Below are 15166 nucleotides of genomic sequence, written 5' to 3'. Positions count from 1 at the left end.
AGATGAAGATGAAATGGGAGATTCGATACTGCGTGAAGAGTTTGACAGAGCACTGAAAGTCCTGAGTCGAAACAAGGCCCCCGGAGTAGACAACATTCCATTAGAACTACAGACGGCCTTGGGAGAGCCAGTCCTGACAAAACTACCATCTGGTGAGCAAGATCTATGAGACTGGCGAAATACCCTCAGACTTCAAGAAGAATATAATAATCCCAATCCCGAAGAAAGCAGGTGTTGACAGATATGAAAATTACCGAACTATCAATTTAATAAGTCACAGCTGCAAAATACTAACGCGAATTCTTTACAGACGAATGGAAAAACTAGTAGAAGCCGACCTCGGGGAAGATCAGTTTGGATTCCGTAGAAATATTGGAACACGTGAGGCAATACTGACCCTACGGCTTATCTTAGAAGCTAGATTAAGGAAAGGCAAACCTACGTTTCTAGCATTTGTAGATTTAGAGAAAGCTTTTGACAATGTTGACTGGAATACTCTCTTTCAAATTCTGAAGGTGGCAGGGGTAAAATATAGGGAGCGAAGGGCTATTTACAATTTGTATAGAAACCAAATGGCAGTTATAAGAGTTGAGGGGCATGAAAGGGAAGCAGTGGTTGGGAAGGGAGTGAGACAGGTTTGTAGCCTCTCCCCGATGTTATTCAATCTGTATATTGAGCAAGCAGTAAAGGAAACAAAAGAAAAATTTGGAGTAGGTATTAAAATCCATGGAGAAGAAATAAATACTTTGAGGTTCGCCGATGACATTGTAATTCTGTCAGAGACAGCAAAGGACCTGGAAGAGCAGTTGAACGGAGTGGACAGTGTCTTGAAAGGAGGATATAAGATGAACATCAACAAAAGCAAAACGAAGATAATGGAATGTAGTCGAATTAAGTCGGGTGATGTTGAGGGTATTAGATTAGGAAATGAGACACTTAAAGTAGTAAAGGAGTTTTGCTATTTGGGGTGCAAAATAACTGATGATGGTCGAAGTAGAGAGGATATAAAATGTAGACTGGCAATGGCAAGGAAAGCGTTTCTGAAGAAGAGAAATTTGTTAACATCGAGCATTGATTTAAGTGTTAGGAAGTCGTTTCTGAAAGTATTTGTATGGAGTGTAACCATGTATGGAAGTGAAACATGGACGATAAATAGTTTAGAGAAGAAGAGAATAGAAGCTTTCGAAATGTGGTGCTACAGAAGAATGCTGAAGATTAGATGGGTAGACCACATAACTAATGAGGAGGTGTTGAATAGGATTGGGGAGAAGAGAAGTTTGTGGCACAACTTGACTAGAAGAAGGGATCGGTTGGTAGGACATGTCCTGAGGCATCAAGGGATCAGCAATTTAGTATTGGAGGGCAGCGTGGAGGGTAAAAATCGTAGAGGGAGACCAAGAGATGAATACACTAAGCAGATTCAGAAGAGTGTAGGTTGCAGTAGGTACTGGGAGATGAAGAAGCTTGTACAGGATAGAGTAGCATGGAGAGGTGCATCAAACCAGTCTCAGGACTGAAGACCACAACAACAACAACAACATCAAAAACGTTTTGCATCACACCAGTTCCAAGAACTCCTGCAGATAGTCGTCGACAGTGAATATTGTATCACAGATACAGTCCTTTATGACTGTTCAGAGATATCACCAAACCCGCCCAACGATGTAAAACACCATATATCAGCAGCGCATATTACACGGAGAGGGTTCGACAGCCGTTCAGTTAAAGTCATTCCATCAGGAAGGAGGCACACGGCTCGTGTTGTCCGTAGTTCAGCCATGCCTGGACTGTCAGTGCCCCGTTTCGATCACGTCCGCATTGTCACTTTGTGCTATTAAGGGCTCACAACAAGGGAAGTGTCCAGGCCTCTCGTAGTGAACCAAAGAGACGTTGTTCGGACATGGAGGTGATACAGAGAGACAGGAACTGTCGATGACATGCCTCGCTCAGGCCGCCCAAGGGCTACTACTGCAGTGGATGACCGCTACCTAGGGATTATGGCTCGGAGGAACACTGACAGCAACGCCACCATGTTGAATAATGCTTTTCGTGCAGCCACAGGACGTCGTGTTACGACTCAAACTGTGCGCAATAGGTTGCATGATGCGGAACTTCACTACCGATGTCCATGGCGAGGTCCATCTTTGAAACCACGACACCCCAGATGGGCCCAACAACATGCCCAATGGGCCGCTGAGGATTGGCATCACGTTCTCTTCACCGATTAGTGTCGCATATGTCTTCAACCAGACAATCGTCGGAGAAGTGTTTGGATGCTGCCCGTTCAGGCTGAACACCTTAGACACATTGTCCAGTGAGTGCAGCAAGGTGGAGGTTCTCTTTTGTTTTGGGATGGCATTATGTGGGGCCGACATACGCCGCTGGTGGTCTTAGAATTCGCTGTAACTGCTGTACGATACGTGAATGCCATCTTCCGACCGATAGTGCAACCAATCGTCAGCATATTGGCGAGGAATTCGTCTTCATGGACGACAATTCGCGTCCCCATCGTGCACATCTTGTATATGACTTCCTTCAGGATAACGAAATCGCTGGACTGTAGTGACCAGCATGTTCTCCAGACATGACCCTTATTGAAAATGCGTGGGATAGATTGAAAAGGGCTGTTTATGGACGACGTGATCCACCAACCACTTTGAGGGATCTACACCGATTCGCCGCGAGGAGTGGGACAATCTGGACCAACAGAGCCTTAATGGACTTGTGGATAGTATGCCACAACGAATACAGACATACATCAATACAGAGCACGTGCTACTGGGTATTAGAGGCACCGGTGTGTACAGCAATCTGGACCATCACCTCTGTAGGTCTCGGTGTATCATGGTACAACATGCAATGTGTGGTTTTCATGAGCAATAAAAAGGGCGGAAATGTTGATCTCTATTCCAATTTTCAGTACAGGTTTCGGAACTCTCGGAACCGAGGTGATGCAAAACTTTTTCCGATGTATGCATAATTTCAAACCTTTGAGAGAGTTCTTATCCCTTACTACATTTTCGCTCTGTTCATATAGCTACTGCCGTGTAGGGCATGGATTTTTAATTTATTATATTTTTAACAATAATTCTATTCGCAACATGTTTTGCTGTACTTGCAAAAATACCGTATATCGTTATGCAACAAATAGTTCACGACATATGACTTAGTAAACACTGGGCTGCGTAAAAACAAATCTGCAGACTCAAATTCCCTAGAGATACAAGTGAAATGATGTAGAAATATCAATGAAATATGTTAAATATACAGTGATGAAAGAAAAAATCGTAGCACCTAGAAAGAGTTGTGTGACCTAATCAAAGTTGGCAGGCGCGTTTCTACATCTGAAAGATGGTGTCCATTCAGATTTCGCAACAGCTGCATAAGAGTGGCGCTAGAGCGCCACTAAGAGTATGTAAACCTTGTTTTCCATTAAATACACGCTGTAACGGTCGTGATAGATATTTACCTTTGAGATTGGACTTGGTGAACTGATGTTAGTCAAGAATGCCTTTAAGGCGACAAAGACACCATTATCAACACTTGACTGTGTTTGAAAGAGGTCCTGTAATAGGGCTACCCATAAGCTGAAGCTTCTTCTTGCGATATTGCTGAAAGACTTGCCAGGAATGTAGCCATTGTACGTGATTCCGGCAGGAATGTAGTCACTGTACATGGCCGCTCGCAGCGGTGGTCACAGGAGTGTTCAGTAGCAAGAAGACCTGGCTCCGGACCACCGCGTGGTACTACCGAGAATGAGGGTCATTGCTTTCGGCGTACGGCTCTGGCGCATCGTAACAACATCTGCAGCAGCAGTTGAGCAGCAGTTCGTACCACAGTCATACGGCCAACGGTTACAAATTGGTTTCTTCAAGTACAGCTCAGATCCAGGAACCATATAGGGAGCATTGCACTAACCCCGAAATCAACGCCAGTCGCGACTTCAGAGGTGTCAATCGAGAGCTCACTGGAGGGCAGGGGTGAGGTCTGTTATGTTTTCTGATGAAAGCTGTTTCTGCCCCGATGTCCGTGATGGCTGTGTGTTGGTTACAAGGAGGCCAGTCTAGGGTTTGCAGTCAACCTGTTTGCGAGCTAGACACCTAGACACAGTGAACCTGCACCTGGTGTTAATATATGAGGTGATATTTCGTGTGATAGCAGGAGCGCTCTCGCCGTTATTCCACGTAACCTGACTACAAGTTTGTACGTTAATCTGGTGATGCGACCCGTTGTGCTGTCATTCATGAACAGCATTCCAGAGGGTGTTTACCAACAGGATAACGCTCGCCCATATACCGCTGTTGTAGCCCAACATGCTCTACAGGGAGCCGACATGTTCCCTTGGCCTGTTCGATCACCGGATCTGTCCCTAACCGAGAACATAGGGGACTTCATCAGAGGATACCTCCAGCGTCGTTTATTAAGCAACCAGGTATACTAGCATGGAACTCGGTGTCACAAACTGACATCCGGCACCTGCGAAACACAATGCATGCATATTTGCATGCTTGCACTCAAGATTCCTGCGATTATACCATTTATTAACGTTCCGACATTTCTCATGTGCAATTGCTCATCTCGCGTTTACATTAACCTTTGAACTTTCAATGTTAACCACTTAAATATGTTACCTAGAAAAAACATATTCTCTAAGTTTCATTACTCAACGTTTTCCTTCGGTGTACGCGAAATACATGTTACATGTACATATGTTTGCAAAGACGTGGGTAAAAAGCTCTTCCTGAACCACTGTATTGGTTTCAGCCAAACTTGGTAGACGTATTACTTAGTATATGGAAAGAAATACGTTGGGGGTAGGACCCAGCAACCTCCTACTTGGATGGGGCTATAATGTGGTGAGAGGTGGTGGGTGGGGGGGGGGGGGAGGTGAAGAGAAGGAGGAGGAGGAGGTGGACAAACAGAGAGGGTGAAGGAGAAGGACGAGATGGTCACAGGTGTGGCGGAAGAGGCGATGGACTAGTAGAAATGGAATAAATACATACCCTGACAACACCAGATACTGAGCTAGCCATTTCATAAGTTGTTAATTGCCTGTGTGGGTTAAGGTGGAACAAATCTATTAGAGTGTTGTTGCTTATCATGCTAAATTTTTGATTTTTATTTCGTCTAAGCCAGGAGTGTCCACCATTTTATATTATCTGGGCCACGGTATGAGGGCGAGAGAGAGAGAGAGAGAGAGAGAGAGAGAGAGAGAGAGAGTGGGCCACGGTATGAGGGCGAGAGAGAGAGAGAGAGAGAGAGAGAGAGAGAGAGAGACGGCAGGCGGTATGGCGGAACGTAGCAATAGTTTCAGATTCAGAATATTCATTGTACCATAACTTTACATAAACAGAACCTGAGGACTTTTTTACTTTACCGATTGTTTGATAGATTCTCACCTCTTGGGCCGCACTGATTTAATCGTTTTGAGATACATGGGGCCCGCGGGTTGAGGGTTGGGCAGCCCTGGTCTAAACTACCATTCATCGTGGAACAAAATTACTGAACTTGTGTCGAATGGATGGCAACATATAACTACCATTTGACTGTATGATACGCTTTATTACACGATCCAGATTTCAGCCTTACGCCATTATCAAGTGACACATATGTCAAAAATCGGCTGATTTGTGTGGAACACAAGTTTTCGTTAAAATGTCGAAGCTGCTCTTGCAAGAAATTTAGTTACAGCCATATTATCGAGAATATGTTCTCTCGTCGCGCTTACTCAGCCTGACAGTACTTGCCGCTTTACGGTACGCGCGTTTTCTGTTCCAGGTCACTTCCGCCAGTACGACCATGGAATGTTCGGCAACCTGGAGAAATACGGCAGCTTCTGGCCGCCAGACTACGACTTGAGCAAAATCACCGCCAAAGTGGCGCTCTTCTACAGCAACAACGACTGGCTAGCGGCTGTGAAGGTAACCTCGTACATCTCTGCTGCGTTCTGTTCACACACCTGCTCTCCTGCGGCTTTTTTGTGTTATCGCAATTGTGGTGGATGCTGTCAAATGGTTTTCAGAGAAAAGGTCCGTTAGCGGACAGTAAATAATGATTATCACCTAGCGAGGTGGCGCTTTGGTTACGATATTGTGCTCCAAATCTCACTCTAATCAATATTAATCATTTCCACCACAATACTCTGAATATTATCATTGATCATAACTTGAAAAGATGATTTTATAACACTTGTTCTGGCGGTAGCGTATCTTGTCGGACCAGCAGACAGTTTTATAAAATCTTTGCACTAGATAATGTTCCAATTTCCGGGAAGGTTCTAAGCTCCGCATGATTTTTATGTCTTTAGACTGAATCAGTGAACAGTTTGAACATTGTTATTTGAAGTATCAATATCTGAAATATCTTCTGAAGCAGATGAAGGATGAATGTCGTCATCACTGGTGTGGTTTTCATCTTCAGAAATATCCTCCTTGCTGTGAAATGCATTTACTAATGGTTCCAATTGCTCATCGGAAAGTACTCGTTTCGTCATGATAAATTACTACGATAGGAACATGAACTGCCTCTGCACACAACAATTGATAAAATTTAACTGTTAACGGCAGTGTGTTATAATAATTTGAACGCAATCAACGACTTGCATTGTTGTGTAATCTTCGCACATTTCAGCAATAAGGGATAAGATATTTACTTTGTCATAAAAAGCCATTATGCATATACCTCAGGCATGCAGAAATAAAAACTGACTATGATGATACTAGAAAGAGTGAAGACAGGGATGTAGTCTTTCGCCCCTACTGTTCAAGAAGCAATGATGGAAATAAAAGAAAGGTTTAAGAGTGGAATTAAAATTCAAGCTAAAAGTTATCAATGATAAGATTCACTGATGACATTACTGTCCTCAGCGGAAGTCATGAAGATTTACATGATGTGATGAGTGGAATGAACAGTCTAATGAGTACAGAAGGGGACTGAGAATAAATCAAAGAAAGACGAAAGTAATCAGAAGCAGCACAAATAAAAACAGCGAGAAATTTAACACCAGGACTGGTCATCACGAAGTAGATGAAGTTACGGAATTCTGCTGCCTATGCAGCAAAATAATTCATGACAGACAGAACAAGGAGGACGTAGAAAGCAAACTAGAACTAGCAAAAAGGGCACTCTTGGTCAAGAGGAGTCTACTAGTACCAAACATAGGCCTTAGTTTGAGGAAGAAATTTCTGGGAATGTTCATTCAAAGCACAGTACTGTATGGTGATAAACATGGATTGTGGGAAAACCGGAAAAGAAGAGAACCGAAGATTTTCAGATGTTGTGCTGCAGCCGATTGTTGAAAACTAGGTGGACTGATAAGCTAAAAAATGAGAAGGTTCTACTCAGAATCGGAGGGGAAAGTAATTTGTGGAAAACACTCACAAGAGGAATGGACGGGGTGATAGAACATCCGTTAAGTCAGCGCATAACTTCCATGGTACTAGAGAGAGCTGTATAGGATAAAAACTGTAGAGGAAGACAGAAACTGGAATACACCCAGAAAAAATTGAGAACGTTGGTTGAAAGTGCTACTGTGAGATGAAGAGGTTGGCACAGGAAAGGAATTTGTGGCTCATAAAACCAGTCAGAAGATGTTGTTTCAAAAAATTGTATTTTTACAGTCTGTCAATCTTTAAGCCCTCCGTGTCATACTGACCTGAGGAGAACAAGTGTAACAAATTAAGGTTTAGCAAGGGGGAGACAAGCAGTTCTTTTAATTTCAGCTGTAAGGTACACAGAATGTTTAGAAAAACAAATTCATCAAGTCTGGGGCAGTACAATTCATATATCAAAAATTATGGAAGAATAAATTCATTTTCGGATCAAGGTTTAAATTTAGATTTTCCACATTTTTCTTTAAGTGGTTAAGGCTACATCAGTTCTTTGAAAAGGACAAGGCCGAGTCTCTTCTCCGTTACTGTCTAATCCGCTTATGTGCTCAGTTTCCAATGTACGCACGACGGGGCAATAAATCCTAAACTCTCATCCTTGACTATTAGAGCCAAAGACTGCAGCAGCCCGATGAACAAAATTAAATTACTCCGAGCTTTCATTTTCAGTTGGCTATGCATCTAAGAGTTTGCGTAGATAGGCATACAATTTCCCTTAAGTGTACAGCAACTGCTATTCAGATGAATGAGAAACTACAACGATCAGTATACACGTATCTCAGTGAATTAATTTCTTATGTACAAACATTTTGCCACACTTAAATTTTTTGTACTTTTGCCAACTCTCTTCCCAAAACCACGGAAAACTTCTTTGATTTCTGCGCATGCGAAATCTGTCTTCACCAATAACTAAACAACTTTTATACACTAAAACAAACGTTTCTCTTATGTATTTTTATTTTTGAAGCAATCTGAATGGCAGTTTCTCACGATCATTTATCACGAATGTACGGCACTGAATCTATTTGTGATTTATTAATAAAATCCGATAGTCAACTTCGTTGTCAATAATTCTCTGTGATTTGGAGACTGCGACTGTTGATTACAAAGAACAAAAAGTAAACAGTTACCTGTTTCAGTTACTTTTATTTTCTTTTACGTCGCGTTTCGAGGGCTTGTACTTTCATATTCAGGTGGATCAATGGATTACATACAAAATTCTGTTCCTGGATATAGTCACTTGACCTGTAATTAAAAAACTGTTATGATTATGTCTCCTTTGGAAAACGATTCCGAATTTTTCTCCTTTCGAATCTCCGGGAGTATTTCCAAGGGAGAGGTGACTATTCGAAAAAGATTAAATAACCAACGATAGGGTAACAGTCTATAAGTCGAAGCGTGGAATGCAAGAGGGCTAAATATGATAGGGCAGCTAGAAAATCTGAAAAGGGAAAAGCAAAAGCCAAGTTTAGATAAATTAGGGATCACAGGTATCAGTGAAGTGAAAAGGAATGAAGATACGGATTTGTGTAAACGGAGTACGATTCGTCACGAATAAGGAGATAGTAGAGGAAGTTTATGAGGACAATCAACGGGTAACACAGTATGTAAAAAGGACGTGAAAATTTAATAATTGTGGCCGATTGGAAGACGTTAGTAGGGGAAAGAATTGAAGAAAGAGTTACGGAACAAAATGGGCTTGGTAGTAGGAATGAGAGAGGATAGAGACCGACTTCTGCAACAAATTTCTGCTAGTAGCAGCGAACACTTTGTTCAAGAATAATAAGAGGAGGAAGTACACTTGGAAAAGGTCGGAAGATACGGGGTGATTCCAGTTACAGTATGTTATGTTCAGACAGAGATTCTGATACTGGATTGTAAGGCATACCCACTTGTAGATATACATTCATATCACAATTATGATGAAGAACAGATTGAAGTACAAAGAATCGTCAGGAAGAATCAATGTGCAAAGCAGTGGGATAATGAAGTACTGAAGAATTATGAGACTTATTTTAAGTTCTGTAAGGCTGTAGATAATGCGATAATGAATATCACACTTCAACTGAAAAGGAATAGACAACAACAAAAAGGGCAATCGGAGAAATTGCACAGAAAATCATACATGCAAGGAAGCTAATTGCGAAGAAACCTTGTCTAACAGAAGAGACGAAAGATGGGAACACAAAAATGTCCAGTGAAAGACAAGAACACAGCAGTATAAGACACTTAGCTATGAAATTAGTAGGAAGTGCAGGGAAGCCGCGGCGAAATGGCTTTAGGAAAGATTTGAAGAAATCGACAAAGTAATAAAAAATGAACATCGGAAGTACGGACTCAGCATACGGAAAAGTCAAAACAACTTTCAGTGAAATTAAAAGCAAGGGCGGTAACATAAGGGATGATTTGGGAATTCCACTGTTAAGCGCATATGAGAGACCGGATAGGTGGAAAGAGCACATCGTTGGCTTGTATGAGGGAAAGGAATTGTCAGATGACGTAACAAAAGAAGAAGTTAGAATTGATGTCTAAGAGATAGGGAATTCAGTATTAGAGTTAAAAAATTTGGGAGACTTGCGATTAAGTAGGGCGGAGGAAATAGATGTCATTTATAAAATCATTTGCGGAAGTGGCAATAAAATTTGTTGTCTAGATCCTATCAGATCGTCAACCTACCAACAATCTTTGGGAGAAACATCGTTCATTCACTCCCGGAGATAGCGAGTGCAGATAATTCCGTGAGCTATCGAAAAGTCAGTTAAACAGCTCAAGCATCAAAGTTGCTGAGAGGAATAATATACAGAAGAATAGAAAAAAATGAGGAAATTTTAGATGACCATCAGCCTGTCTTTAGAAAAAGTAAAGGCACCGGAAGGACGGTCCTGAGGTAGTGCTTGATAATGGAAGCAAGACTGAACAAAGATCAAGACAACTTCACATGATTTGTCGACTTGTAAACAGTGTCTGACAGTGTAAAATGATGCAAGATGTTTCAAATGCTGAGCAAAATAGGTGTAAGCTATAGGGAAAGGCGGGTAATGTACAATACGTAAAAAAAGCAAGATGGAATGATAAGAATGGAAGACTAAGAATGAAGTGCTGTTTTGAAAATGTCGTAAGACAGGAGTGCAGGCTTTCAATCTATATATCGATGAAGCAATGGCGGAAATTAGAGGAAGCTTCAGGAGAGGGAAAGAATATAAATGATGAGATTCGCCGATGACATTGGTATCCTGAGTAAAAGTGAAGGAGAATTAGAGGACCTGTTGACTGGAATGAACAGGCTAATGAGTACAGAATATAAATTGAGGGGCAACTGAAGAAACAAGAAAGAAATGAGTAGGAGATTTGAGATTAGCGATATACTTAATACAAAAACTGATGGCCATTTAGTAAATGGACTTGAAATATGCAGCATTGGAAGCAAAGTAACACGTGACAGATGAAGAAAGGGGGACATGAAAAGCAGACTAGCACAGATAGAGACGGAATTCCTGATCAAAGAAAGTCTCCTAGCATCAAAAATAGAACCTTAAACTGAGGAAGAAATTTACTAGACTGTAGAAATACGTGTGAATCATGGACTGTGGGGAGCCAAAAAAAGCGTTTCACAAGTGGCGCTATAGAAGAATGTTGAAATTTAGGTGGAAACTAATGGAAAAGGTTCTCCGCAGTACCGTCGAGAAAAAGAACGTATTGGAGACCACTGACAACAAGGGACAAGAAAACAGGGCATCTGTTGAGACGTAATGGAATAACTTTCTTGGTTCTAGAAGGAGCTGTAGAGGGTTCTAGAAGGAGCTGTAGAGGGTTACACTGACTGCAGAGGAAGGCAAAGATTGCAATATACCCAAAAACTAAATGAGGACGGTGAACGACTCTGAAGCGAAGACGCTGGCAGAAGATACAAAGTGGTGGAGCGCCGCATTAGACCAGTCAGAAGACAGGGAGGAAAAAGACGCCTGCTGTCTGCCTTACACTTTAGTTGACGTCAGTGAAATAATGCGACAACGAGTGACACAAATACTAATCGCTAGCGAAATGAAGTGCAAGGAGTACAACTGACCTCATCCAGAAAAAGAAATTCCCATAGAAGCCACTGGTCCGCCTGAAGACGACAGTCTATGCCGTGTATAGGAGTCTTGAGAGAAGATAAAAGTGACTAAGATAACTGTTTTAATTTTACTTTTATACCCGGTACTCTCTTGCACTAACGTTCAACTGTCTCAAGTTTCGTTCTTCATTAAAATGTCTTCATTTTGTAGTTTCTTTTAAAATCCTTCCATAGTAACAACTTTAAGACACATTTTCTGAAGTTCCATTTCTGTCGTTAATATTTCTTTTACGTTTATTGTTGTGCTCCCGTACCAGTTTCATAAACTTCGTAAGCGGTGTTTTTTAAACCAGCTGCATTTTATTTTTACTTGAAGCTTACATTTCGTTAGTAAGAAATCAAGACCACTGTGATTATCTTGTATGTTGGCATCTAAAAAATCGTATTATAAGGAACAGCCAATTGAAAACCGAACATTCACCACAACGGGACCATGCAATGACTGCATTTAAAAGTAATATGTACACGCGTTAAGATATTTATCCCAATGGGACACTAGACGATCATTTACTATTTCATGGAACGCGGTCGGCTGCTGGCGGATCCACAATGGCACCCTCTGCTGCATTTCCTGTTCCAACTGAGACGGACGTGCAGGCACGTCTTTCTTCAGCACGCCACCAAATAGGTGACAATCACACGTTGAAGGATCAGGGCTGTACAGAGGATAATGTAGTCATCTCAGCAAAATCGCTGAAGCGTAGTCTTCATCCGATTGACAGTGCGGGGGCGGCTGTTAACGTGCAACAGGATGATTCTGCGACAGCATTCCGAAAGCTCGAGAGCAAACGGCAAGGCCAGCAGTGGAAACATTCCACACCTCTCCCAGCAAAGAAATTCTAATCTGTTAATACATTTTCCAGTAAGATCATGATGACTTTATTCTTGGACTGCAAGGCCCCTCTTCTCGTCAAGTTTCTCGAGCCTGGAACAACAATCAATGCGCAGCGCTATGACGACACTTTCCAGAGATCGAGGCCCGCCGTAGATTCAAAACGTCCTGGAATGCTATCGGAGAGAATGATCCTGTTGCACGATAACGCACGACTGCCCACTGACAATCGGATGATGGCAACACATCAGCGATTTTCTTGGGAAACACTTCAGTATCCTCTGTACAGCCCGGATCTTCAGCGGGTTATTTTCACGTCTTTGGTGAGCTGCAGAAAAACATGCATGGAAGTCGCTTTCAGTCGAACCAGGAAGTGCAAGAGTGGGTATGGTTGTGGATCCGTCGGCGGCCGACCGCTCTCTACGAAACAATAAACGATCGTATCTTCACCGAATGGATAAATGCCTTAATGTTTGTGGTGATTACTTTTGAATGGAGCCACTCAGTTGTTCCGTTTTGGCGGATGTTCGGTTTTCATTTGACTGCCTCTCATAAAATTCAGACAGGTGCTGTAAAACATCCTTCAATCCTTTTGTCAATACAATCGAAATGCACGCTTTCGAGAGCCTGAACAACTACGGCGTTGGTTGCGGGCTATTCACGTCGATATAGAGACTAACTGACACTCTTCTCTTTACCAACTGTGCAGTATGGATGTGTGTCATTAACGACCATTACTTAAAAGTTTTACTTTCCAGTTATTGAATTTTTTTGGATGTGCATTCAGACAATTTCTGTTTATTGTTGCAGGATGTGGACAGACTGTACGACAAGCTACCAAACTGCATAGGCCGCTTCCTCATATCGCTGGATTCATTCAACCACCTCGACTATCTATGGGCCATCCACGCTAAGGAACTAGTCTACGACAAAGTCATTAGCCTCATGCATAGATATTTGTAAATTGCTTCTCTGACGAGAGACGCACGCGTCTACATTCAAGAGCAGATGCAATAAGGATGCCTACGCACACGTTTGTCAGACAGAATATTTTGTTTAATTTCCAAGAAGAATAATTTCCAGTTGTATTGGCTTATGTATTCAGAGGTGTTATACTGTGAATTTAAAGTTTCTTACAAAAAAAATTTCGATATATGTTAAAAATAAATATTCCACTTTCTGTTCGGATGATGTGTCATACTTTCGTTCGCTAGGAGTATGTCACGGACTATTACATCTTTTAATGTTTTAAATCGTTTATCCACATATGATTGTGTTCAACGTAGTAATTATCAACCACTCGAAAACTTCTGATTATTTTACAACCCAGTAACAAATAAAAATTTTGTGTTAGCTGCATCGTCAACAAGATTTCATTTACTGCTACTGTAACCTGACCCGAAGAAATTAGTGGAGCTTTTTTCTACATTCGCAGTTGTCTTGTGAAAAGTTTCCTGAATTCCTCTGCTGTAGTCAATGCACGTTGCTCCCTTTGCAACAGCGATTATGATTAACAGCTTCATAACGCGTGGATTATTGAGCAGGAAGTGAACTTATATTAGCTGTCACCACATGCTTTAATCCAGGGTGTTTTCATGAAGATGATACTAAGTTTCAACGATGATGGAAGAGGGTGAACGTATCTGTTCGACGTAAGGAATCTGGTCATAGAAATAACTGTTTGGAAAGTTTCAAATTCATCGTTGAAATCCTGACTATGTTAAAATCTAAGTCGACACGAGTTCATAAGAGTTTCATTTATCATTTACAACAGCTGCTCAAAATGGCATCGCCATGAATAAACAGCAATAAAGGCTCAGAGTTCCGTCGTACCATTTCGAAGTACCTGGGGTTGTTCGAGCAACTTCGTAAGTAGCGAAAACTATAGACAGATCATTTGAAGGGATCGTTCACGAAACCGTACATTCTCTTTCTAAACATCTTTCAGAGAACATCTGATGTACATTTTTGCGAGGAATACCTGCCGAGTGGACTGGGCTTTTTATCAACCTGGAATCATATACCTGCACGGAAATCAACCGGAATATCTTCAAATAACGTGAGAAAAATGTTCTTCAGAAACGCAATCCACAATCAATCAATCATTGGTAATACCTGTCCACAAATCCACTAGAAATCTGCATTGATGGCTCTTCACAATAGAAGTAAGAGGACCTCCCGCCCATACATGTCTATCGCGACTACTGAGCGCTAACCCCCTACCCTGAAACAGGCCTCATGCAAGAAATATGCAAGTGCAGGAAAATATCAAACATGTAATCTTATATCACCAGTTCGACGGAAGGTTAAAAGGCCTCAAGATAAAGTTTAAGAGAATGGTAGAGGTGTAGCTACTGTTCCTCATTGAACCTCGTGGTACCAATTTCCAGTGCAACTGATCGAATGTTGACTGAAAGCTCCTCAACCCAGCTAGCAAACACACTCTTCCACGTCGGGAATCCGTACTTGCACCGATATTATCCGTTTAACTCCCTACAGATTCAGTTTGTCTAATCATGTAAACTAGGAAGCACACAGAAGACATGCTTGGATGTCAATTTAAGTTCTTGAAACTTCATGGCAGATTAAAACTGTGTGCCCGACCGAGACTCGAACTCGGGACATTTGCCTTTCGCGGGCAAAGTGCTCTACCATCTGAGCTACCGAAGCACGACTCACGCCCGGCACTCACAGCTTTACTTCTGCCAGTACCTCGTCTCCTACCTTCCAAACTTTACAGAAGCTCTCCTGCGAACCTTGCAGAACTAGCACTCCTGAAAGAAAGGATATTGCGGAGACATGGCTTAGCCACAGCCTGGGGGATGTTTCCAG

At 41.9% G+C, this 15166-nt stretch overlaps 1 protein-coding gene across 1 annotated transcript in view; it reads left to right on the top strand.

Annotated features, from left to right (window-relative positions):
- Positions 1–13434, top strand: part of LOC126095501 (lipase 3-like) — a 48162-nt gene extending 34728 nt beyond the window's left edge. Inside the window, exons 5-6 of the mRNA XM_049910288.1 lie at positions 5779–5921; positions 13145–13434. Coding sequence (XP_049766245.1) covers positions 5779–5921; positions 13145–13297 — 296 coding nt within the window. The 3' untranslated portion in view covers positions 13298–13434. The remainder of the gene's footprint in view (positions 1–5778; positions 5922–13144) is intronic.
- Positions 13435–15166: the final 1732 nt, after the last annotated feature.

This window comes from Schistocerca cancellata, chromosome 8, assembly GCF_023864275.1.
Source record: "Schistocerca cancellata isolate TAMUIC-IGC-003103 chromosome 8, iqSchCanc2.1, whole genome shotgun sequence".
Lineage (NCBI taxonomy): Eukaryota > Metazoa > Arthropoda > Insecta > Orthoptera > Acrididae > Schistocerca > Schistocerca cancellata.
Note: the sequence above shows the minus strand (reverse complement) of the source record. Positions and strands in the feature narration are given on the sequence as shown.